Source organism: Urocampus carinirostris, chromosome 16 (assembly GCF_059441175.1).
Source record: "Urocampus carinirostris isolate Australia breed hairy pipefish chromosome 16, RoL_Ucar_1.0, whole genome shotgun sequence".
Classification (NCBI taxonomy): domain Eukaryota; kingdom Metazoa; phylum Chordata; class Actinopteri; order Syngnathiformes; family Syngnathidae; genus Urocampus; species Urocampus carinirostris.
The window spans coordinates 33,714,851-33,739,605 of NC_142364.1; the positions used below are offsets into that span (position 1 = coordinate 33,714,851).

At 36.6% G+C, this 24,755-nt stretch overlaps 1 protein-coding gene across 4 annotated transcripts in view; it reads left to right on the forward strand.

The window, feature by feature from the left end:
- The first annotated feature begins 6,702 nt into the window (after nucleotides 1-6,702).
- Nucleotides 6,703-24,755, forward strand: part of mbd2 (methyl-CpG binding domain protein 2) — a 71,242-nt gene continuing 53,189 nt past the window's right edge. For 3 of the 4 annotated variants that reach the window (XM_088355607.1, XM_088355605.1, XM_088355606.1), the window contains exons 1-3: nucleotides 6,703-7,159; nucleotides 15,617-15,776; nucleotides 19,991-20,131. In XM_088355607.1, coding sequence (XP_088211733.1) covers nucleotides 7,050-7,159; nucleotides 15,617-15,776; nucleotides 19,991-20,131 — 411 coding nt within the window. In that variant the 5' untranslated portion in view covers nucleotides 6,703-7,049. Of the gene's footprint in view, nucleotides 7,160-7,443; nucleotides 7,562-15,616; nucleotides 15,777-19,990; nucleotides 20,132-24,755 lie in introns of those variants that run through there. The other variant, XM_088355608.1, reaches the window with a different exon arrangement.

Below are 24,755 nucleotides of genomic sequence, written 5' to 3' on the forward strand. Positions count from 1 at the left end.
TGCTATTGTGTGATCGACCATGGACCCAGAGGGTGAACAGAGAAAAATAAGTGCACAGAAATCAAACCAAAACTTTTTTAATGTGATTTTTTTACTTCACCTTTTCAAAAGTCCGCTATTTTATCTCTCTAAATGCTTAGTGTGTTTTATTGCACTCTTTTTGGTCTCCAGCTAAAGGGCATGTGATGCACATTTCATTTGGTTATTGTTTCTACAAACACTAAAAATGACATTAAAATTTATTTCTTTAATCTCAACAAAAGATTGAAAAATACTGCAATTTGTTATTGTTATCAGGTTAAGCTTGAGCATACATACAGACAGCATGTGTGGCGTTCATAATAAGGCTTATGAAAGACTAAATTTAAGGCTTTTACTTTTGGGACTCCAAAATTTTGTTTTTGTTTTTTAGTCCAATACGGCTTTATATTTTGGGTCGTCAACCTGTGGTGCAGAGCAATCGCAAACAAGTAATACAAAGCACTACGGAGAGTACAAACTAAAGGGACTCAAAGTGACCAAACAGTGCCATTTTTATTCTCGTTATTTGTCCTCTAGGTGAGCTTACTGTAAAATAATTATATCTTTTTTGACCTATGAGGACAGATGCCCTTAATTTATCACTGGGTTACATTTCAGAAAGAACCTGTGATAGGCTGAATCTGTGAGATAGAAATGTATTTACAATTATTTCACATATACTACATTATACACTGAAACAATTTATACAGACTAAAGATTTTGTTTAATAAAAGTATTGTATAAATGTTTATTTATTTAAATTACTACTCTATCTCTAAATAATAATGCAGTAATTGGGGAGACTGTTTAGCCAATCAGAACGTGGAACACAACCCACGATGCAAATCCATGAAGTAGCGAAACCGTGAAAAGTAAACCATGTATTGCAGGGCATTACTTTTTTTGTCTATTATTTTTCAACTCCTAGTGTGAAAAAAAAATATTACAAAAAATATATTGATTAACATCATAAGCATAAATATAGAACCATCATATAAACATACAATCCTTTTAAATACCTTGAAAAAAATAAATGTATTTGTCATGATACAGTATGAGCCTCACCTAAAAAATTATTGGTTATCAAGTCTTGTTTCTATTCTTCCTTGTGCTTGTGGCACTTGTTTTTGGGTGCACGTCAGAATATAGCTTCATCTAGTGCTCAATAATTTACACCGTCCCTTTAGAAAAAAAATGCATGTTTATATAGCTTATTTTTCTAATCAATATATATATATATTTAAAAAAAAATGTTTTTGTACTTCAAGTCAGCGCCCGATAGTACTAAATGTCACTCACAGATTCCTTTCAAACGTACGCATTTGAGTCCGAGATTCCATTCGGGGTTCTGACAGAACGTTCGGGCCAGAAACAGGACTCGGCTACGTTTTTCATGTACCGATCAAAGAAGGGAGCCATGTCACGTTCGCTACGAACTGAGGTAGAGCTGAGTAATACGGAAAAATAAGTGACTTCCGAAATAATAAACAAAATTTGATTCAGAAAGTGACTTCCGAAATAATAAACAAATTTTGATTCAGAAAACCATTTTAAGATACATTTAAATGAGAAATTCATTTAAATTTCTCAAACCAGATACTTTGCAACACGTCTTCTTCATCTCTTCAACATTTGTTTGAATTGTCTTTTTCCTCATAAAGCAAATAGTAAATAACTTTGAATTTGTCAATGTTTGTCAGGTTTAAATTAAATAATTATTCTTAAAAAATTGTAGAAATGTTTGCTCTGTTTTGTGAGCACCTGCCAAGCCTTTGTCTTTGTTTGGGAGAAGCATAAGTCAATGGAAAGTTTGATAGCATATTTAAAGGAACTGACCGATTTTTTTCATATTTTCAGAAAGAAACACACTTTTTGGACATTCTCTTGAAATAATTGTGTATGTTTAAAAGCAATTTAGCAGATGGGGAACCATACGTCGAGGGCAATCTTCAAGTTAGATACTTCGATGACACAATGTGGCTTCAATAGAAACAAAATAATACAATAAACATACAAATAATACAGTAAAAATACAAATAAACTCGAAATCAAAAAAAGAAATACCGAAAAGGAACGCAGCTTAACTTTACATATGTGTCAATGACAATTTAGGTAAGGCGATCTAATTGATTTCAAATGTTTATTTCTGAAACCAAAGTGCAACAAAAAGTGTGGCAAAATAGGAGACACAATTGGAAAACACTGCTCTTATACTTTACATAACTGTGAAGGTTTTTGTATTCAGAACATTGAGGCCCCAGGCCTGCTAGGGAAACCACTTGTAAGCTAGAAGCGTAGAATACAAATAAAATTTCTAGTGTTGTAATAAAACATTAATCACTTATACGTTAATTTTCTGTAAAAACACTTTTTTTTTAATTTCGTTCTTTGTTGCAGCAAAAACATTTTCTAAAAGGCCCTAAATCTTTGTTCAAAATTATTATAATGGAGCCATGTCTGCCTTTTTGTTTAGTTTTCAGTTTCTTGGACAAACCTGTTAAAAGTGGAAAGGCAAACAATTGATGTTTATTCATTTCCAGCCCACTTCCCTGAATCCTACTTGAAAAGACATGCCATGGAACCCCCTGAGCAGATCTTTGCAATCAGAGGAAGAGTGCTCCGTAGTAAAATGTGTACTGTATTACACTGAGTTTGCTTGGTAGCATAAATTAGAGGAAACGTATAAAGGGACAGTGTACATTATTTGACCAAATGATGTTGCTGTATGGTGTCATAAAGGGTTGTCCAAACTTTTCAGGAATCAGGTCATATTTGGTAAACTGAAAATGTGTGAGGGCTGACTACTCAGCCTGGCATTCTTTCAACACCCTTGAATAAATTCACCCTCCAAGTTTTGCGCTGCTTGGCGATCTGCGTCGCGACCTTGCAGCTCGCTTTTGTAACATTTTCATGTGACTCACAGGGTCTTGGAAAAAAAGCGCTGCTGTGCCGTTAAAACAGCTTCCAATTGCTTCACCTTTTCACAGGATTGTTTCCAGTTACCCCTGGAGCTTACTGAGGAGAAGCGGTACAGATGATGGATGGATGGATGGATGTCTCCAGTTAGGTTGTCGCAGTCAGCATTTTTTGTCTGGCAGTGTCTTTGATTATAATATTGTTTAGAAACAACCAGTCTCTCGGCAAATTTGGCGGACACAGTCTTTTTGGATTTTGGTGAAAAAAAAAACTCCAATATCTACTCTTTTTATTTACGGTCACCATGTCGGAAATGGGGTGGGCCCAAATTTTCACGAAGCCAAGGGCAAGGTGGCCTTGTGAATGCCTTCATTGGTGAAATGGTGGATTTCTTTTTCATTTATTTTATTTACAAATGTATTTTATACTGCTGTCAACATTACTGGAGGGCCACATATCATTATTTTATGATAGGCCACGGGCCAGAAAAAAATTGATCACAGGCCCATACTGGCCATCGGGCCAGACTTTGGACGTGGCTGATGTAATGCAACCAAAAACAAGTCCTACAAAGCACAAGGAAGAATACAAACTACGGAGACTCAATGTGACCAACGTTTTCTTCTCATATTTTTCCCAGCCTTTTACTAAGTGTTTGTTTTTTTGGTGTACTTTTAGCTGCAAGATGGCAGACAATCATGTCTGCTCTCTCTTGGTGAGCCTTATGTTATACATGTTCATACATATGATAGTTCCTGTTTTTTTGATAATTAAAAAAATAGAAGTTTTCACCAAGTACGTTTTTTACCACTAGGTGGTGCTACATTATACACAGTGTCCCTTTAAAGCTGGGGTCAGCAACCCAAATGTTTAAAACGCCATACTGGACCATAAACACAAAAACATAAAAATATGTCTGGAGCCGCAAAAAAATATAAGCAAATTTAGGCCTTATAGTGAAAACAAAGAACATTTTTTAACACTATAAGGCCCTAAATTATACAATACAAATACAGAAATGTCCCTTCAAAGGTGCTGTAGGGAGTTTTGAACTTTTCTACTTTGGCTTGTGTTGACATTGCAGCCACTGTCAAGCCTTTTCTCATTTTCATAATTTTCTTGCTACGCTAACTAAAAAGTCCGGTGACTAGGATAAAGTTACTCTACAACCACCCCACTCCCTCCTTCTCCTCTCCTTCGAACAGATTTGCTAAAAGTAAGATAAAAGCAGATTTGCACGTTGGAAAAAACATAAATAGTCTCAGTTGGGCATTGTTAACAAATACTTAGTGGAGAAAATTTTCTACCCTCAATTTTTAAAGGACACCTCAAACGACGCACCCTAACTTTAAGGAATTAGGTATTACATATATATATATATATATATATATATATATATATATATATATATATATATAGATATATAGATATATATATATATATATATATATATATAGATATATAGATATATATAGATATATATATATATATATAGATATATAGATATATATAGATATATATATTGCATTTCTGAAAAAGCTCAATGGATAACCTTTGTTTTCTCATTCATTTTTATATTTTCCCTTCTTCTGGCACCTTCTACTCTGGCACCTCCGGGGTCACATGACATGGCCCAGCAAACTTTATTTTTTAAACTAGTACATGCTGTCTGATGGGCATTACAAAACTGAGTTTAGAGTACAAAAGGCCCCTGGGTTATAGTTTGGGCACCACAGCTAAGCTAGCGAGCAAGACCTTAACCATCCAGTCCTGTCATGGCTTAACCTCTTTCATGATGTCACTGGTTTAAATCAGAGATGCGGAATGAGCGGAAAGTGCGCTCACTCTGAGTTCACACATTTTTTACCAATAGACAACAATGTGAAATTGTATCTGCATTTCAGTTCCATGACTGTCAATGTTTCACATGATCACAATTGCATTTTTTATACTACACAGACTCATTTTTTTCAATATATGGATTTCTGTGTTTGTAAACACGCGTAACGTATCCAAGCTGCGCACGCATTGTTGAGGCAGAACAGCAAAATTGATGTCAGTTTACACCAGGCGATCGACATTAAAAGATTGGGTATCGTTGATAGTAACATCTCAAATAAGCACAAAGTATGATCAAGCAGCAAGATAGTCATTCTCTTTTAGTGATCAAAGTCTGCAACAAAAATAAAAATGTTCTTTTAATCGGCGCTACACATAGATTGTGCCAGCCTTTGTAAAGGTTTTTTCGTGCAACTTTCTCGCCCCAGATACGACACCAGTCCATATCGGGTAAGTAAAGGGTAAAATACATTTTTATGCTAGCGAGGTAAATGGACGGAAATAGAGGTTCAGATGACCAGTTTATATTTACAGTAGCTTAGTTCATACAAAAGTTAAACTTCAGAAGAATTTACTTGGCTTGCACCCACCCTAACCAAATACATGATACATCAGTAGTGTTGGTGGTATCAATAATAATAATGATAACAACAGTTAATGATTATCACGTTTAACAATACAATAATAATTATATATATATATATATATATATATATATATATATATATATATATATATCTATATATATATATATATATATATATATATATATATATATATATATATATATATATATATATATATATAACGAAATATATTAATACAAATAGAAATAATATTATTATTGTTATGTTTATTATTATTAATTATCATTATTAATGATCTACTAGCACGAGTACTACCAAACTTACCGTCTATAGTAGACATTGGTAGCAAACATGTATCCTACTTGCACTTCCAGTACTAAGGAATTTGGCATTCAAGTAAATCCAAACCAGATAGCCACGATAACATTTCTCCTGATATCCGATCTGCAACCTCGGTGGAAATGTTTTAATCTAAGCTTAAAACACACTTCTACTCGAAAGCATATGATTAACCTATACTTTTCGTGGACAATATCTCTGTATTATTTGTGATTGAAACATCCTTTGCTGTCTGGTAATCCTGAAAAGGGGATGCCACACGTACGGTCCCTTCTCAAGGTTTCTTCATTTTCCCCATGTGTAGGTTTTTGAGTTTTTCCTTGCCCTCATGTTGGTTCCAGATCAGGGGATGATGTAATAATAGTCTGGAAAAATAGTCTGTGTAATAACCTGTGCAGCTCTTTGAGACTCTTTGTGATTAAGGGCTATACAAATAAAAATGACTTGACTTGACTTATTAGATATGAAATGGGCACTGGAAACATGGACATCCCTAATAATGACCTTGGTCCAATCAGTTCTTTTAAGGTCTTGCAGCCACAGGCTCCTATTTTGCTTTTGAAAAGGCCTGTCTCCTCTGGGAATTGCAAAAGAATGATGTTCCTCAAAATTTCCATTTGGGCACAACAGCTGGGCATGCTGTTTTTGTAAACTGTGACTCTTAGAATGCAATTCAACGTACAAATCTTTCGCTCTATTCAAACTCATACTGACACTCCCGCTGTTTTGGGTAAACCATGCCCACGCATCCTGTGGCGATCCGGTGATGATGTAGGCTTGAAAGGGGTCTATTTGGTTGTCGGCCGAGTGTTGGTTTTTGCACTTGCCGTATTTCAAAATATTCATCAAGGATGATATTTTTTAACGTAATGGACTTAAAAAACATTCAATATTTTCTTTGAAGAATAGCACTCAAATGAGCAACACACTACTGTCCCATCAAACAGCACCCGATTTAACTATTTCTCGAAGCACTGCATCTCCATTAATAGAGGATCTCTGAGAGCGATCGGGCAAGATTGACGTCACAGACTCACTGGCCGCCGTTAGCCAAGCTTGGACCCTGCTCAATCTTGACTTATAATTGCGGCGGCTAAAGTAAAGAATATTAGAGGAAGAAGAAAGATCTGTTTTATTCGCAGCTCAAGTCCACGCGTAGCACTTTATTTCACGAAACACAAAAACAAGCCAGGGCGGAGGCGAGGGCGAGCCGGCACTAACGTAACATCTGTGACGTCGGTGCTTGTTCTGCTAGGTTCGCCTCCCCTAGTTTGGCTGGAGGGCCACAGAAAGATCATTTCAACTTGGAGGGATCCTTAAACCTCCGTGATCAATAAGACCGCCTTGATGGAGAAGAGGAGATCAGACTGCCCGGCGCTGCCGCCCGGCTGGAAGAAGGAAGAAGTGATCAGGAAGTCCGGCTTGAGCGCCGGGAAAAGCGACGTTTATTACTACAGGTACACTGCCCCTGCTTGAACTGTTGGTCAGTTGATCAGCCATTAACAACGTGTTGGATCTTGATCGCTTGTGCTTTTACTAACTGGTAATGTCTCAGTCATGGACGACAAATAGTAATAGTCGTGTGACAATCAGTTTCGAAATTTCTTGAAACTTATTTCAACTTGCTTTCCAATAAATCAACACGTTTATTCCTTCGGGATCGTTTACTGTACGTATACGTTATACGTATTTCATGACGTAATTGGATGACTTCAATATGCGTCACTCCCGACTATAGGCATTTTTCCCCAATAATTTACCCTTGTCCACAAAAGTCAATTGTCCGTGAATGACTTTTTCTCACAAACTACATTCCTATTATCATTGAAGATGTTATGTTGTAAATGTATACATTTACGGTAGGGCAACTTTAAAGTCATACTCAAGGCAAATGAAACTGACTATTACTGCGAATATAGCTGTCAACCTCAGCCAATTGCTCCCTTTATTATAAATTGCTATTCCCCTTATGAACCTTATAAGAACCGAGCTTCTTGTTTAATGTGCATTTATGTCCACGTAGCTGGACGCCAGGTCTTAGGAGGTTAAGCGATAAAAAAAATCCTTACTGACATAATATGGCATCTGTTTCCTCACAGCAAGACAGCCTATGGAGAATTAAAACAAAGACTATTTGTGTAAACACATTTATTGACCAAGCAAAAAAACAGGTTGTTTAGCTCTTTTCTTTACTTTACTTCGAAAATATTACAAAAATACTACTGATGAAATACTAGATTTTTAACCCACAGCAGGACAGGCCATGTAGAATAAAAACGGAGATCATGTGTTTAAACAAGATTATTCTATTTACAAACTTTTATAAAATACAAAAAATATTATTTCAGCATCTTTCTTAGTTCTTTCACCACTTGCAGTAAATTTAGTGTTGCTTATTATAAGTGGCATTATAATAATAAAAAAATCCCGTACAAAAATTGTCATACAGTGTACACAATTTAAAATGTTTAAAAGCGTATAAAATACAGGGAAAACGTATAAGTTGACAGTTACCTCCCCAAATTTTTTATCCTTGTTCACAAGTGGAAATAGTGACTCTTTCTGACAAACAATTTTTGTCATATCCAGGAAAATTTGATGTTGCAAATCATTATTGTGTATTTAAGTTTGTGAAATTTCAGAGTTGAACTCAAAACAAATGAAACAGACTAACTATTGCAGGTACGGATGGTCAATACAACATTTTGGATTGACATTAATATCTAATCCTTAGTATTTATCGGGACAGATACCACACACCGATACCATTAATGGATGGATGTATATTAATTATTTAGTGACAATTTAACACTTCAGTCATTTCAGATTTCTGATTTTTGAAGGGACACTGTGAAATATTTGACCACTAGGTGTTGCCGAATTGTGTAGTGCAGCTGAAAACAAGTGCAACAAAACACACAGAAGAATATGAACTACGAACACACAAAGTGACCAAAAGCAGCAATTTTCTTTTCATTTTTTTTGCCCAGCCATTCACAAGTTTTTTTTTTTTTTTTTTTTTTTTGAGGGTACCTGTGGCAGCAAGATAGCAGACATATGTCAGCCCCCTCTAGGTGAGGCTCGTGTTATGTAAAATAAAAACAAATTTGTATTAAGTATGAGTATTTAAGAAGATTGTACAAATGTTATGTCAGCTCATGTATGTTTTCTTTTATTTAAATATTTTTTTAATGAATTACGTTTTTAGATACCATTAGGTGTCGCTCAATAATGAAGATAACATTTCAATAATACTATCCACCTTTCCAATAATCTTAGGTTAAAAATGCTACGAGAACACAGCTTATACTGATACTACCATCTTTAGAACATCTACCTTAAAGGAACACTTATTCATATTTGACCACTAGATGTTGCTGTATTGTGTACACCAACTTAAAATGAGTGCTAAAAAGCACACAAAAAAATAAAGACTACAGAGACTCAAAGTGACCAAAAAGCACAATTTTTCCTCGGATTCATAACGTAAGATAAAACAACTTCCATTATTACCTAAAGCAGGGGTTGGCCAAATTCAGCCCGCAGGCTACATGTGCGTACCAAATAGAAATGTTAAAAATATAATGATAACAAATATAAAATGTAAAAAAAAAACACTGCTCATGAAAATATGTTGATTTTTTTGCCACTTTTGTCCCCATGCTCCCACCATTCAAATTGCTGGCTATATATTTCTTTACTTATTATTTTTTGGCCCAGCCTTTCACAAGTTTTTTGGTTCTTTGGGGTACCTGGAGCAGCAAGATGGCAGACGATTATGTCGGCTCTCTCTAGGTGAGCCTTGTGTTATGTCAAATAAGTGTACATTTTTAGACTCAAAAGTATTGTATTTACATTGTACACAACGTTTTACAGTATTATTGCAAAACATTGGTTGTAACAGGATTCAAACCGAGTTCACGGCGGTGAAAATGCCAAACTTTAACCACTGGACCACCAGTGATATGGATGACAAATGAAAAGGCATTGTGTTTTATCTCATCATAACACTATCTTTGGTCTGGGTACCAGAGACAAATGCTAATTTCACTATGCTTAGAATAGAATAGACTAGAGCAGAAGAATAGAAGACAATTAAATGTCCTTGTAACTTGTGAAGTGCACAACAAAACTAACATTTCTCTCTGGTACTATGATTTTAAATTGTTTGATAATAAGCTCAAATCTACTGCCTTATCCTACATCATCTAGACCACTTGGTGGTCCAGTAGGTAGAATCTGGTTCCCTCGCCGCTGCAACCCAGGTCGATTCCCGTTGCATCCTACCGAAAAGTTTGAGGAAAGTGAAACAAAATCTTTTACAGATTTCAAAGCAAAAATTAGGGGTGAGCGTTATTCACAAGTGTTTAAAAATGCACGTTTGTATGATAATGCATAGATTTTTGCTTATTATTTGTATATATATATATATATATATATATATATATATATATATATATATATATATATATATATATATATATATATATGTATATATATGTATATATGTATATATATGTATATGTAGTTTTTTGGGGCAGCACGGCGGCGCAGTGGTTAGCGCGTGTGCGGCACAGTTCTAAGGTCTTGGGAACCTCCTGTTTGGGTTCAAATCCAGCTACCGGACTTCCTGTGCGGAGTTTGTATGTTCTCCCCATGCTTGCGTGGGTTTCCTCCGGGCACTCCGGTTTCCTCCCACATTCCAAAGACATGCATTTCAGGTGGATTGGCTGGTCCAAATTGTCCCTAGGTGTGAATGAGCGAGTGAATGGTTGTCTGTCTCTGTGTGCCCTGCGATTGGCTGGCAACCAGTTCAGGGTGTCTCCTGCCTGATGATTGCTGGGATGGGCTCAAGCACCCCCGCGACCCTACTGAGGATAAGGGTGCAGCTAATGAGATGAGATGAGATCAGATCTAGGTTTTTTTTCAACTTGAAAATAATAGAATATGGAGGCGCTAAAAACACTGATGACCTGGTATCGGTCCTCTCTCTATTCAAATTTTTGGTAAAATAAAGATAATTGTAAACAAACTATCCTTTAACGATACATTTTGAAGCTTTACTCACACAATGCATTCACAAATTAGTGTTATCAACCAACGACAAGGTCACGGTCAAAGTCAAACAACGAATAACCTCCACGCTCACTTCCTGGTATTCAGGCTGAGTTTAGCGTTACAAGAAGTTGCGCTTCGTCACTTCCTCAGTCTGCAACCCAAAGGACACCACAAGCTTAGTCTTGGCTTTACTTTCAGTTTGGTTTGTAATATGACTCATCAGTTTCAGTCAGGAAATCAGTCAGATGGATGACTCACTGGAAGAGCAGACAATTTTAGCCACAGTTCATGGAATACGCATTATTTTAAGATTACATCTAAGAACGTCGTTTTGTAGATTTAGGCCAAGAAAAAGATAAGATGACCGAAGCCAACATCTTGCCACTCAAGTTCTTTGGCCTCCAATCCAATAAAAAATTTTTTGAAGCATGGTTGTTTTATTACTTTACTTCAGCCCAAAACAAGGAGCGCTGCTGGTTCAATCCTTTCCCAGTTTAAGTCACTTTTTGACATGTTAACGCAGCAAAAACACATGAAACTTTACCATCCTGATACTGTGACCCAATTCTCTTCAATACTCATAAAAGAGGCATGTCAGGAACCGATATTATGCTGCGTATCAGATCCAACGACCATACCTAACACCCCTTATTTTGGTTAAATTTACTTACCACTAGATATGCAGATATTAATTTTTTTCACCCACTTTTTATTAGCCCAGACTAACGTGAAAGTCTGTAAGCCTAAGGTTTTAAGGATACATTGTGTATTATTTAGAGCGCGTGTGTGTCAACCAGCAGTTAAATACAATCAAGATTTCATCCTCAGTTGTTTTTCTAAAACTAGCGAAGACGTGGTAATGTTTCAATGTTTACTCAATTCTTATAAAATGATGGAATAAGTGTGAAAGTGTTATGGGTTTGCGTGCACAGTGTGTGCAAGCACAATGCCCATTTGTCTTACGGAGGCGCTCTGTCTTAGATATGTTCAATCAAAGACGAAATAAAGTGAAAAGCAATATGGGACTCAAACTCAAGTTAATGGATAAATGAATAAACTGGAAAGTTGGAAACCTTGTAGAAAAATATCGTCCTCAATAAATAAAAATACATAAACAATGTTGCAGTCGTTATAAAGTCATGAGCTTGTTCAAGTCCTTAGCAATCTAGTATTGTCGTCATCAACCACCCCTATACTGGATCCATGCTCTCTTGACACAAAGATGTAACTAAAGTGCCATATATGCCTATTGCCCAACATTTATTTTGAAAGGGAAGAACCCAGAAAAATGGAGTGAAATCAAACTGCATGTGCTCGTAAAACCCAACAATTTGTGACATCAAATTGCGTCTCACAGCTAAGTGTTACTTGTAAAATATTTCTATGATAGTGACGTCCACTTAAAAGAACTACTGTTTATTTCCAAAGCCATTGTTGATGTGAAACCTACAAATGTACAGCTCACATGTTTTTACCAACAGCTAAAATAAAAAATAATAACTTGCGTCACTGCTTAAATATTTTTGTGCCTAAAGGTATGTTAGAAAAGTCAGACTTGAGTGCTTAAGTACACTATTTTAGCACTTGGCTTATACGAGGGTATTCTTCTGCTTCTATCTTTGGATTTCATCCTCTTTCACACTTTACTGTATAATAATACAACCAATGTTCCCTCTATTTTTACACGGGTCTGAGCGTTCACACAAAGTCGGTGAGCAACGCTTGAAACAACAGTGAGCAACAGCAATCCAAAGTGTGGCCACTAAATCATTATCAAACATGTCCAAAACTTGACATGAAGTTACATTTTAGTTTCCGGCAATGCAAAATTATTTTTCACAAGATATCCATTTCTTTTTTTTCCTGATATATTTTGTCGCATAATACTAACATTTTTGGGGGCTTATTTAGTCGGTTGCAAGATACAGAACTGTACTTAATCACATTCTTTAGTGGAAGTACAATGTTGGCAAGATTCACTTGATATAATTGGAAATTATTTGAATGCAACACAAACTTTTTCTTATTTTTCCGTGTTTTTTTCTTTTTTTTAAAATTCCTTTAAAAAAAATCTCATTGTGTTTATTTTTTCCTAGCTGTTACTTTTTTCTCTTCCTTTTGTTTCTTTTTTTCTCAGCTTTTCACTACTTTTTCATTGTGGTATTTTTTCTTTTTTGTTCTATTCCCCCCTTCCTTTAAGTCATTTTGTGCATAATTTTACATAATATTTGGTCATGTTGGGATGAAAGAAGCAAAAACAACCTGAAGAGCCGTTTAGGACCCGAAAGAGCCGGTTCCTTTTACTGAGCCGAGCCGAAGAAGCCGGTTCTCGAAAAACTGACTTTACTCAACTACGTTCTACTTGGACCTTGACTTCAAAATACCGCATTTAGAACACAGTGTCAGTGGAACCCGTGTATTTTTACCTTCATGCACCTTAACTTTGACTTAATTCGCTTCTTAATTAGCAACTTTGAGCCCTCATTTTTGTGAGCTGGCTAGATTTTCTTGTGCGCTGGCTCGATTTTCTTGTGCGCTGAGAATGTGCGGGCAGTGCGCGATTGCGCACGCGCGGAGCTTAGAGGGAACATTGAACAACTATATCTTACTTTTGATGCACTAGTGATGCCTTTTGTTTTTAAATAGTTATTTTGATGGAGATGATTCTCAAACGCAAGTGAAACACTCCGCTGACGGAAAAATAGCCTCGCACGGGCACGTAGAGTTGCCAGTTACGTTTACGCTGGACTCGCGTTGCGTTCAAGAACAGGGATTGATGTTTTTTTCGGTCTTTATTCCTAATGTTTGACATCTTTGTATGTCTTTATAATTGCCTGATTCAAATTACTTCACTTTAAAAATGCCAAATGCATTACGATTATGAGCAAATATTTTTAAAGTGAAGGTTCCCAATTTTGTAACTGATTGTCCACTGTTGGAGTCGTTTTCATGAGATGGGAGATGGCGCTGTATGAAGCACAAGAATGTGCTGAAACAAAACAGTGTCTTAACTTTAGCAAAGATTTGGCATTTAAAATGTCCAAAACTGTAGAAGGTTTATCGAGCCGATCATGTCTCCTTTGCCCCATTGCCAATGTGACCTGGTTCCTAAACATGGCGTCAAATATTAAAATGCTTGAGGCTTGAAGTGTCTTCATCTATTAATGATATTGTATTTTTCAGAATCAGCAGTGAGACAACTATCCAAGAATGATCACCTTAAATTTGAAATACAGTGATACTTCTTCATGCCAGCTTGATTCGTTTCAGGATCATGATCATAGCTCTAACTGCTGGTGTAACGAGCACATTTTCCTGATATGAAATATTGAAAACTAATTGGACCATTCCCAAAAGCATCAAAGTTAACCCTAAATAGCTATAAAACAAATCTTCCTGATCATTAAAAACACACCCAAATAGCAATTAAACATAACAGTAATAAGATAGATCCGATTATATTAATGGATGTGTGTGTGTCGTGGAGTAGTAGTGAGCGGGGGAGGGGGATGCTGTGTGGGATGTGTGATGGAGACAAGACTCGACGATACCTAAGCACTTACTGTACACCTAAAATTAAAGTTTCTGTAACTTATAATGACTGTATTAACATTTTTAAAGCACAATTTTAGTTTTTCTGTGCCTGTTTCAGTATTTATCCGTCAATTTATTTTGCCCTTTTAGCTGTACATGCAACACTTTCACTTGTTAAGGGTCTTTTTAAAAAGAACATATGCAAAGAGACTTGCCTCTACCTCCCCTTTAAAATGTTTCAGAATTGGTAATTGGCAAGTGTCATTAAAAAACGCTAAAGCACAACCAGTGAGCAGTCTCTAGCAGTCTCTAGTGGAAGCATCTGGGATTGCATGTGACTTGGATTTTGTATGTGGAGCAAGACTTTTGTTCCAAATAAATCTCGTATATCAAAGTTTGTGTACAGAGGTGCTCATATATGTAGGTATGACTGTAATGTATGCAATACATGTGTCTGAGCTGTAGCAATTCTGCTTATCAATCAATGCAAATACAACCAGACGTCAATTGTATTCAGCTAAACTTCTAATAAAAAATCTTTAAATTTTTGAGTAGCATAAATAAAATACATTTTCAGGAACTGACAAATAACAAGTTGTTTGTTTTTGTTTATTTGATTTTGTCCTCAGTTTACACTCCAACTTTCAAGAGTTTTGGTCATTCCCTTATCTGTTTTTTATTGAAGTTTGAGGTGGTGATAAAGGGGTTACTGGTTAAAGTAGAAGAGGTAATAGTAATGGACTGTGTACAGTTGAGTAACAGATGATAAATAGTAGTTATCAGGATTTATCAAGTTGAAAACCTTTTGTTCGTACCCAGAAAAAACAAGACCAGAAACACAAGGTGTTAAACGAAGAGTATACATTGCTTCAAGTTAAATAAAACAAATAAATTACTAATTACTGCTATTACAAATAACCACAAATGAAATTCAATTCCCAAGTAGCTTAACATCCAAAATCAGGTGGGCTCGTCTCAGACATCTCTAGGTTTAAGATGGATCTAAACCTAAGGGAAAGTAACTCAAATAACCATTAAACAACAACAGTTACTAATGTGCATTGGTGGGATGTTGTTTCCCTTAACCACTAGGGTCGTAGGGGCACCATTTCCTGTGGTGTGTCTTGGCCAAGTACAGCCTTTTTGTTTACTGATTGTCGTTCTGACCCCTGCAGGTCTAGATAAAGACATAAGTGTTGTGAATGTGAATGAAGATGTGGATGTTTTGTTCCCTGTTGTCAGTTGGTGTGACACTGTTTTATATTGTGCTTTGAATGCAATTATTTTTTTCTGTCTCCCATCATATGTCATCATCATTTTAGTCCTACGGGGAAGAAGTTCAGGAGTAAACCGCAATTATCCCGTTATCTTGGAAACAAAGTGGACTTGGCATGTTTCGACTTTCGGACGGGGAAGATGATGCCTGGCAAATTGCAAAAGAACAAACAGAAACTTCGACAGGACCAACTCAGCCTGGCAAAGGTAAACTTTGGGTTCTGAGCTACATCTGGTGTGTGTACTACTGTTTTGGACATTATTGAGTCCAAAATCTTGGTTGCATTTAACACATCTAACGTCAACAAAATGAAGTCCAAAATTGTCATTCTGTTTATCTAGTTAATGTGGTCCAAATCTATTCCAAACCCTTATGTTGTGTTAGGGTTTCCAGTGACCCGTTTCATGGATATTAAGTGTCATAAACAATGTGTTTTAGAGGCCCTAAGATTAAGATAAGTATATATGGTTATGGATGCATACAATCTTTGTTAGAATGTTGTTTTAACTATATTTAGTGATATTCCTCTTTTCTTTGGGGTCCGGACTGACTCAGACGCCATGTCAAAACTGACTCGCTAACAACAGTTTAGTGATGCAGACGCTCCCCTACTTACGACCATTCGAGTTATGAAAAACAGTAGATATGAACATTTTTTTCGGGATGTGGAAAAATATTCGGACATTGCTGTAAGTTCGATTTTGTATTGTGTGCACCTTTTTCAGAGTACAGGACAGTAGTGTAATGCTTTTTTCCACCGCTACCGGCGTGTGGCGCTGTGAGAGGTCACCCAGCATCAACCCTGAAGAAGAAATCTGCTTCCTCTTCCTAGTCCGTGTGTAAACATTTTATACCGTATCTCTAGCGCGCTAAGAACTTTGACATTTTATTGTTCAATATCTCGTGCATCCATTCAATATGGTTGGTGTTTAGTGTAAAGAAGAAGCAAGCCGTTTCTTTTGAAATGAAAGTGAAATAAGAAAGCTTGATGCGGTTGAGAAAATGGTTGGATTGCTTTTTTTCGGCCACTTGCTACCACGGAAGAAGAAGTAGCCGAACTCTTGGAGCTCAATTTCCAAAAGTAAGTTAAACTTAACTTTATTTATCTTTATAGAGCATATTATTTCATTAAATGTTGGAGAGATGGGAATTCCGACTCTTTTAAGACAACTGGCTTTTTCCCTCACTAAAAAAAGCTGGTTATTTCGGCTCCCAAATGTCCCTTCAAGTTTTTTTGCTGTTTAATCCATCTATTACCATGTACAGTAATCCCTCGGTTTTCGCGGTTAATGGGGACCAGGACCACCCGCGAAAACTGAAAATCTGCGAAGTAGCGGCGCCCCTTCAAAAATGCTTAAAAAAACGTATACCGCGAACTACCGAGGTTCCACTGTATTTTGTATTATTATAAATAAGTAAAAAAGGGAAAAATAAAGCAAAATTCATACTCAAACGTTAACACTGAAAAAGACAGGAAACAAATTAAAATATTTATTAAAAAAATGCATTTCAAGCAATCACAAGCGAAAAATAGCATCTCAAAGGAAAATGGCTAATAGAGTCGTTTCGTATGCAAACAACAAATTGGTCGCCGCCGCATTCACCAATTCGCTTTTTTTTCGGCGCATTAGTAAATACTATATTTGTAAACGCTATTTAACTGCATGGCATTTTGAAATAACGTGACGAAACGAACTCGAAGTAGGGCGAAAAACAGCACAGCTGAAAACATTGTTAGGTCTGCGGGGACACGTCTCCGTTTGCGTTTTGCAGCCAAAGAGCCGCACCACTTTAGACTGTCATTAACGGTAACTGTGTTGCAACGGCGAAAAAAGTAATCAGTTGGATAACCCTGTTACTGAAAAAATGCTTGAGGCTTGAAGTTTATATACTTTATATACTGGAACAAATAATTTGCATTATCAGAACACCTTCGGCTATGCACGCATCAAACTCGACAATAAGCTCATCAGAATTGGCATGCGGTAGAGGAAATTTGCACAAGGAGCATTTTATCACCGAGCCATATGTACACATGAAAAGAGCCATTTATGGCTTGCGACCCATAGGTTCCCGACCCCTAGCCAAGAGCGTAACTTACCGGAGTGCCACTCTAACCCTTACTATTTAACTATGCTTGTGGCCTGCATTAAATACAAGGACTGTGACTTTTTGTGGCGTGTTTCCTTAATGAGCAAATAAAACATGAAACACCAACCAAGTTGGACAGTGTATATTGTGACAAAACATGTTTTATGTGTAAACAAATTGAGACAGCAAACAAACCTAACAGTACTTTAAGGTGAGATGGTTAACATTTTATTCCCTGATGGCTCAATGCGTTTGTTGATTCGGCCTTATGCTTGTTTGGATGACTGTAAGTTGTCCTTCTTTCTATATTTAGTAACTTTGTGTCAGTCGTGGTATAGAGTTTGGGCACCAGTTTTTAAAAAATGGCTTGTTACAGTTACCAAGTATAAACAAAACTTTCACTAAGGTGTACATTCTAATGTGAGCTTTTAAACCCTTCTGTTCTTTTTTTTTCTCTCACTGTGTGCACCCCAATATAAACATGTGTACAAGGACAAAACAGGATCAACAATGGATTTGAAGACTATGAATCGGAAATAAGAATGTTACTGAACTTAAATAGAATAACGGAACGTAGCACAAACAGGTCAAATTTGCAACTTTATTAGACTTGTGCAATTTGAAAAACCTTTTGCCTGTTGATTGTAATAATAAAGAAAAATATATAATTAATCCAAGTTTTTGACAGACATAGTTAAACCAAGACGGGTGGCTATCGAACCTAAAACACGGCCATTTTGCATCGATATACTTGAAGAAGAACTTGTGTAAGCATTCCTCATCTACACCTGAAGTATGTTGCATGTAGCTCAGTCTAGTTATTTTTAGTACTACTCCATCACTGGCTTTGGGCCATCTAGTTATTTTCTCCAGCAGTCTTAGAAATCCCATTTAGACTAGTGCCTGGTCAATATGTTTTCCTTTTTAGGCTGGATTGTTGGCATGGAAAAAGGACTTGAACTACTATATTTGTGGCCGATTAATTCTATATCGATAAAAACTACCAACAACTTCTGGGTACGAACAATAAATAGAACAAAACAATATTTGACTGTTTGAAAATAATGTGTCCATTACTCTTTAATAAAAATATTCTATTTTTTTCTTGTTTCTGCTGCAAATTGTTGCTGTAGTATTTTACACCACAATTTATTCATAAAATACTTTTTGCTCCAAATTCATTACCTATTTTAATTGATGTTGGTTGAACATTTGCATTTTAAACTGATTGCCATATGATCACTCCCTTACAAGTTTCTGTGACCCACATTTAGCAACTACAGTGTTGCAGCTGCTGTTTTATAATCTAACTGGAATGCTTTTAGAAACTAAGTTGTTTCCTGTTAAACGCACAGTAAATAAATCTGGAGTGGATTCTTAAAACCAAACACACTTACAGATAAAAGTCCCATATTTTCCCAGCTATAGGGTGCACCTAAAAACTCCAGATTGGCCAGAAATTTGAAAGTGCAATTTATAACCCAGTGTGTCTTATATATGGCAAAATACGGTGGATAAGACTGCAAATGCATACAGTATTTATATGTGCGCAATACTACGGGAAGTTTTATTTTATTTGTGCAATGATTAATCAATCGAAACACATCGCTGATTAAAATCGTAAAATTTTGTATGCAACGGAAACCGAAACCTGATCGCGGTGGTGAGAGCGCTCACACTAAACTATTAGACTACCATATATAGACATGTGAAAAATCATTTGATCTCATCATCACACTATTTTTACTCAGTGCCAAAAGAGAGTACAATGAATAGAGAAAAATGAAATTTCTTCCTGAAATATATAAATAAACGCAAAGTGTCAGTCACCAGCAGATACACTAAAGAGTTCTCTACCTTGTCATGCTTTTTTTCGTTTATCTATATCTTTCAGGACGCCTTTCTGGTTTGTCTATTCTCTAACATTCGTTTGTGGCACCTTGAGTAAAAAAAAGTGATAATGGGATAAAGTCTAATGCTTTTTCGCGTGTCATCTGTAGCACTAGTAATGTAGTGGTTGGGTTTTGGCGATTTCATTGCCACGACCTGGGTTAAGTTTCTTGTGCATAAATATTTTTGCGATATAAGTCAGTGACATTTTTGACTGATTCATCAGTGCCCTTATACGGTACATACCAGAAGTGAATAAAATGTGGAGCAATAGCCCTTACTGTAGTTTTAATTCCATACGCCTTTAAGTCCGGTGTGCAATATATATATGAAAACATGTATGCCTTATAATCCGGTTTGTCTTGTAGTCTGGAATATAAGGTAAAAATGCAAGTATTGAAGACTCAAAGGAAGATCTCCATTGCCTTGTTCTCTCTAGGGAGGCAAACCTGACCTGAACACCACTCTCCCCATCAGACAGACGGCATCCATCTTTAAACAGCCTGTTACCAAGGTTACAAGTCACCCGGGAAACAAAGTAAAGACGGACCTGCAGAGAGCAACTGAGCAGCCAAGACAGGTAAAAATGCATGTGGGTTCCCTTACCGTCTCTGTAATTTGGTATGAAGTGCTGTATACCTTTTTGAAAAGTTAAGGTCTGAGTCTAGATTCTAAGGATTGGCACGCTACATCCATTAAAAATCATCTTATTCATCCCCTTAAAAACTGTAGGACTATATCCATGCTTTAAAAATCAACCTTAGATTTTTATAACATCAATAATAGATACTTAATACCGTCTAGTATTTCAGTTCAAGTAATGAATGTGTGGGCACACTTGCATAAAAATGTGTTTTTCCCATCTACTGCTAATATTTAAGGTTTTCTCTTAAAAAAGTGTACTGCTAGCCACTTTGCCCTCGAACCAGAAGCAGAGATAATTTGCAGGCACGTGTCCAGACTGATAGAACATTTCACTTCTTGTACGGAACCATATTAATCACTTATTTCCTTACATGATTACCCCTGCATTCAAATATCAACTTTTTAAGGGATATCAGTACATAGTAGTTGTTCTAAAATTTATGAAAGTTTTTTTTTTTTTTTGTCCATTGAGTGTCCGCATGAGCAACAATTCTTTGAATCCGCATTGTTTTTTAGGTAGATCATACATTTTCTTAAAACATTTATTGATGTTGTTGTTTGCATGAAATCATTTAACAATTGATATTTTGGGTACAGTAATCCGTAGTTATTTGCAGGGAGATACCATCTAAAAATAACTTTTTTTTTTACAATTATTGTACAATGACATTTTTTCATCAAATAAAAGTGCTCTATACAGTACCTGTAAATATTTTGGGGTGGTTAACAAATAATATTACTCTCTCACAAACTGTTTAACCAAAGAGAATGCAGAACAAGATGCATAATTTAAATCTGTAAAGCAGTGAGAACCTGTCTGAACTGTGTTTTACAATGGATTACTGTTTTTGTAGTGCCAGGTAAAGTCATGTTTATTTGTATAGCCCTTAATCACAAAGAGTCTCAAATGGCTGCACAGACCACAGATTATTGCAAACCACAGGCGATTATTACACCATCCCCTGATCTAAAACCTACATGAGGGCAAATAATACACAGATATTGTCAGCATAAAATATAGGTCATTCATATGTTATAGAATAGAAGTGTGTTTTAAACTTAGATTTAAACATTTCCACTGAGGTTGCAGATCGAATCTCAGGGGGTAGGCCATTACACCGCACCGTGGCCCAAATGGAGAAAGCTCTCGAACCTGCGGATCTCTTCTTGGCTCTTTGGATCACTAGTAGACCAGCATTTTCAGAGCGAAGGCTCTGGACCGGAACATAGGGGGAAATTAAATCTGAAAGATATGAAGGAGCAAGTCCATGCATGATTTTGTATACTACCAACAGAACCTTAAAATCACATCTTAAGCTAACAGGGAGCCAATGCAGGATAGCTAAAATCGGGGTAATCCTATCAAACTTTCTTGTCTCAGTAAAAAGCCTCGCTGCAGCATTTTGTACCAGCTGAAGGCTCTTAATTTTGGACTTCGGGAGACCGGAGAGTAGTGCATTACAGTAATCAAGACGGGAGGTAACAAACTCATGAATTATAATCTCCACATCCGACTGAGACAGCATAGGGCGAATTTTAGCAATGTTGCGAAGATGGAAAAAAGCTGTTCTAGTAATATTCCTAACGTGTGTTTGGAAGGACAGATTGGGGTCAAATGTGACACCTAAATTTCTGACTGAGTCACTCTGGGTGATCTTACATTTGTCAATGTTTAGAGCAGTTTTTGAGAACAAGTCACGGCATTTAGACGGACCAATAACTAACATTTCGGTCTTTTCAGAGTTAAGGTGCAAGAAGTTGAGTGACATCCATTCTTTTATCTCAATGAGGCAGGCCTCCAAATTTCCACAGTTTAGTTTAGCAGATTCCTCCATCGGAAGATATAGTTGAGTGTCATCTGCGTAGCGATGGAAACTGATATTATACTTGCAAATCATATCACCTAATGGAGGCATGTAAATGCTGAAAAGAAGGAGGCCAAGTAATGAACCCTGCGGAACACAACAATATATAACTGGATATCAGTATTATATTTTCTGCAACTATTTGACAAATATATATATATATATATATATATATATATATATATATATATATATATATACATATATATATATATATATATATATATATATATATATATATATATATATATATATATATATATATATATATATATATATATATACTGGACTGTCTCAGAAAATTAGAATATTGTGATAAAGTTCTTTATTTTCTGTAATGCAATTAAAAAAACAAAAATGTCATACATTCTGGATTCATTACACATCAACTGAACTATTTCAAGCCTTTTATTATTTGAATATTGCTGAATTTGGCTTACAGCTGAAAAAAACTCAAAAATACTATCTCAAAATATTAGAATACTTCCTCAGACCAAGTAAAATAAATAATTTTATAACAGCAAAACTAAATCAAACATTTGAAAATGTCCATTGATGCACTCAGTACTTGGTTGGGAATCCTTTTGCACGGATTACTGCATCAATCCGGCGTGGCATGGAGGCAATCAGCCTGTGGCATTGCTGAGGTGTTATTGATGCCCAGGATGCTTCGATAGCGGCCTTCAGCTCATTTGCATTTGTAGGTCTGGTGTCTTTCATCTTCTTCTTAACTATACCCCACAAATTCTCGATGGGGTTCAGGTCAGGGGAATTAGCAGGCCAATCAAGGACAGTGATGCCATGGTCAGTGCACCAGTTACTGGTGGTTTTGGCACTGTGGGCAGGTGCCAGATCATGCTGGAAAATGAAATACTCATCTCCATAGAGCTTTTCAGCAGATGGAAGCATGTAGTGCTCTAAAATCTCTTGGTACACAGTTGCATTTACTCTGGACTTGATGAAACACAGTGGACCAACACCAGCAGCTGACATGGCTCCCCAAACCATTGCTGACTGTGGGAACTTCACACTGGATTTCAAGCAACTTGGATTTTGCTCTTCTCCAGCCTTTCTCCAGACTCTGGCGCCTTGACTTCCAAATGAAATGCAAAACTTGCTTTCGTCTGAAAAGAGGACTTTGGACCACTCTGCAACTGTCCAGTGCTTCTTCTCCATAGCCCAAGTCAGACGCTTCTTCCGTTGTCTTGAGTTCAGAAGTGGCTTGACCATGGGAATACGGCTATTGTAGCCCATTTCCCGGACACGTCTGTGAACTGTGGCTTTTGATACCTGGACTCCAGCTTCAGCCCACTGTCTTTGAAGCTCCCTCAAATTCTGGAAGCGGCTCTTCTTCACAATTTTGTTAAGGCTGCGGTCATTCTCTTGGTTGTGCAGCGTTTCCGGCCACATTTTCCCTTCCAACAGACTTTTTGTGGATATGCTTTGAAACTGCACTCTGTGAACAGCCTGCTCTTTGAGAAATTTCTTTTTGTGTCTTACCCTCCTGATGGAGGGTATCAATGATGGTCCTCTGGACAGCAGTCAGATCAGCAGTGATTTAGTTTACTGAACCAAGCTGAGTGTTTTTAAGGCTCAGGAAACCCTCGCAAGGTGTTTCGAGTTAATTAGATGATTCAGGTGATTAGTTGAATAGCCTACTTGTATACTTTTTCATGATATTCTAATATTTTAAGATAGGATTTTTGAGTTTTCTTAAGCTGTAAGCCAAATTCAGCATTATTCAAATAATAAAAGGCTTGAAATAGTTCAGTTGATGTGTAATGAATCCAGAATGTATGACATTTTTGTTTTTTTAATTGCATTACAGAAAATAAAGAACTTTATCACAATATTCTAATTTTCTGAGACAGTCCAGTATATATGAGTAAATTCAACATTCAAGTTTTTTTCAGTGTTGCATTTAACGTTTTGGTTATCTGTATAGAACAACTTCGAACATCGAATGAATTGACCCAAGTAGCGCTCCCATTCATATTTGGACCCAATATGTATAAATATTTTACCTAAAGATTGGAGAAGTGTACATTTCATCGTTGACAATACATTTTGTGGTATTTAGCTTGGTGATTTAATTCAGAAATTTTTCACTCTACTTGACATCAGATGGATAAGGATACCCAAATAACGTGCTTCCACACGCCTTGAATCTTCTGTAGTTTACTACTCCAGTTATAGCAAGTTTTGAAAAACCCATTTTATATGAAAACTGCAATAAAACAACAACAACAAAAATAAATAATCAGGCAGTGCTAATTATTGATATTGACAATATTGATTGTTCCTTGGTTATTTTTGGTGCATTTGTGTCAGGACCAGAACGGAAACAGGACCCACTTGCATGACATTTACCTCAAATTTTATTGAAAAAGAGAGAAAGGGCTGCGCCCACGATCCGGTGTTTGCTGGGCGCGAGAGGCAAGTCGCTCTTGTACTCGGATTGTGATCACACGGAAGTGGATCTTCCGTAGCGAGTAATGGCGGTGTCAGGGGGGGAAATACTGGTCGGTAGCCGGGACTGAGAGAGCAAGACGTGGTCGGAGACGGAAGCGAGTTGTAAGCCCGGATGGGAGAGCAGACGTGGTCGGGGTAAAAAAAACGGGTAGTAAGTCGGGGTCATATCGGGAGACAAACAGGAGCAAAAAACAGGACAGGCGTGTGTCAGCGTCAAAAAAG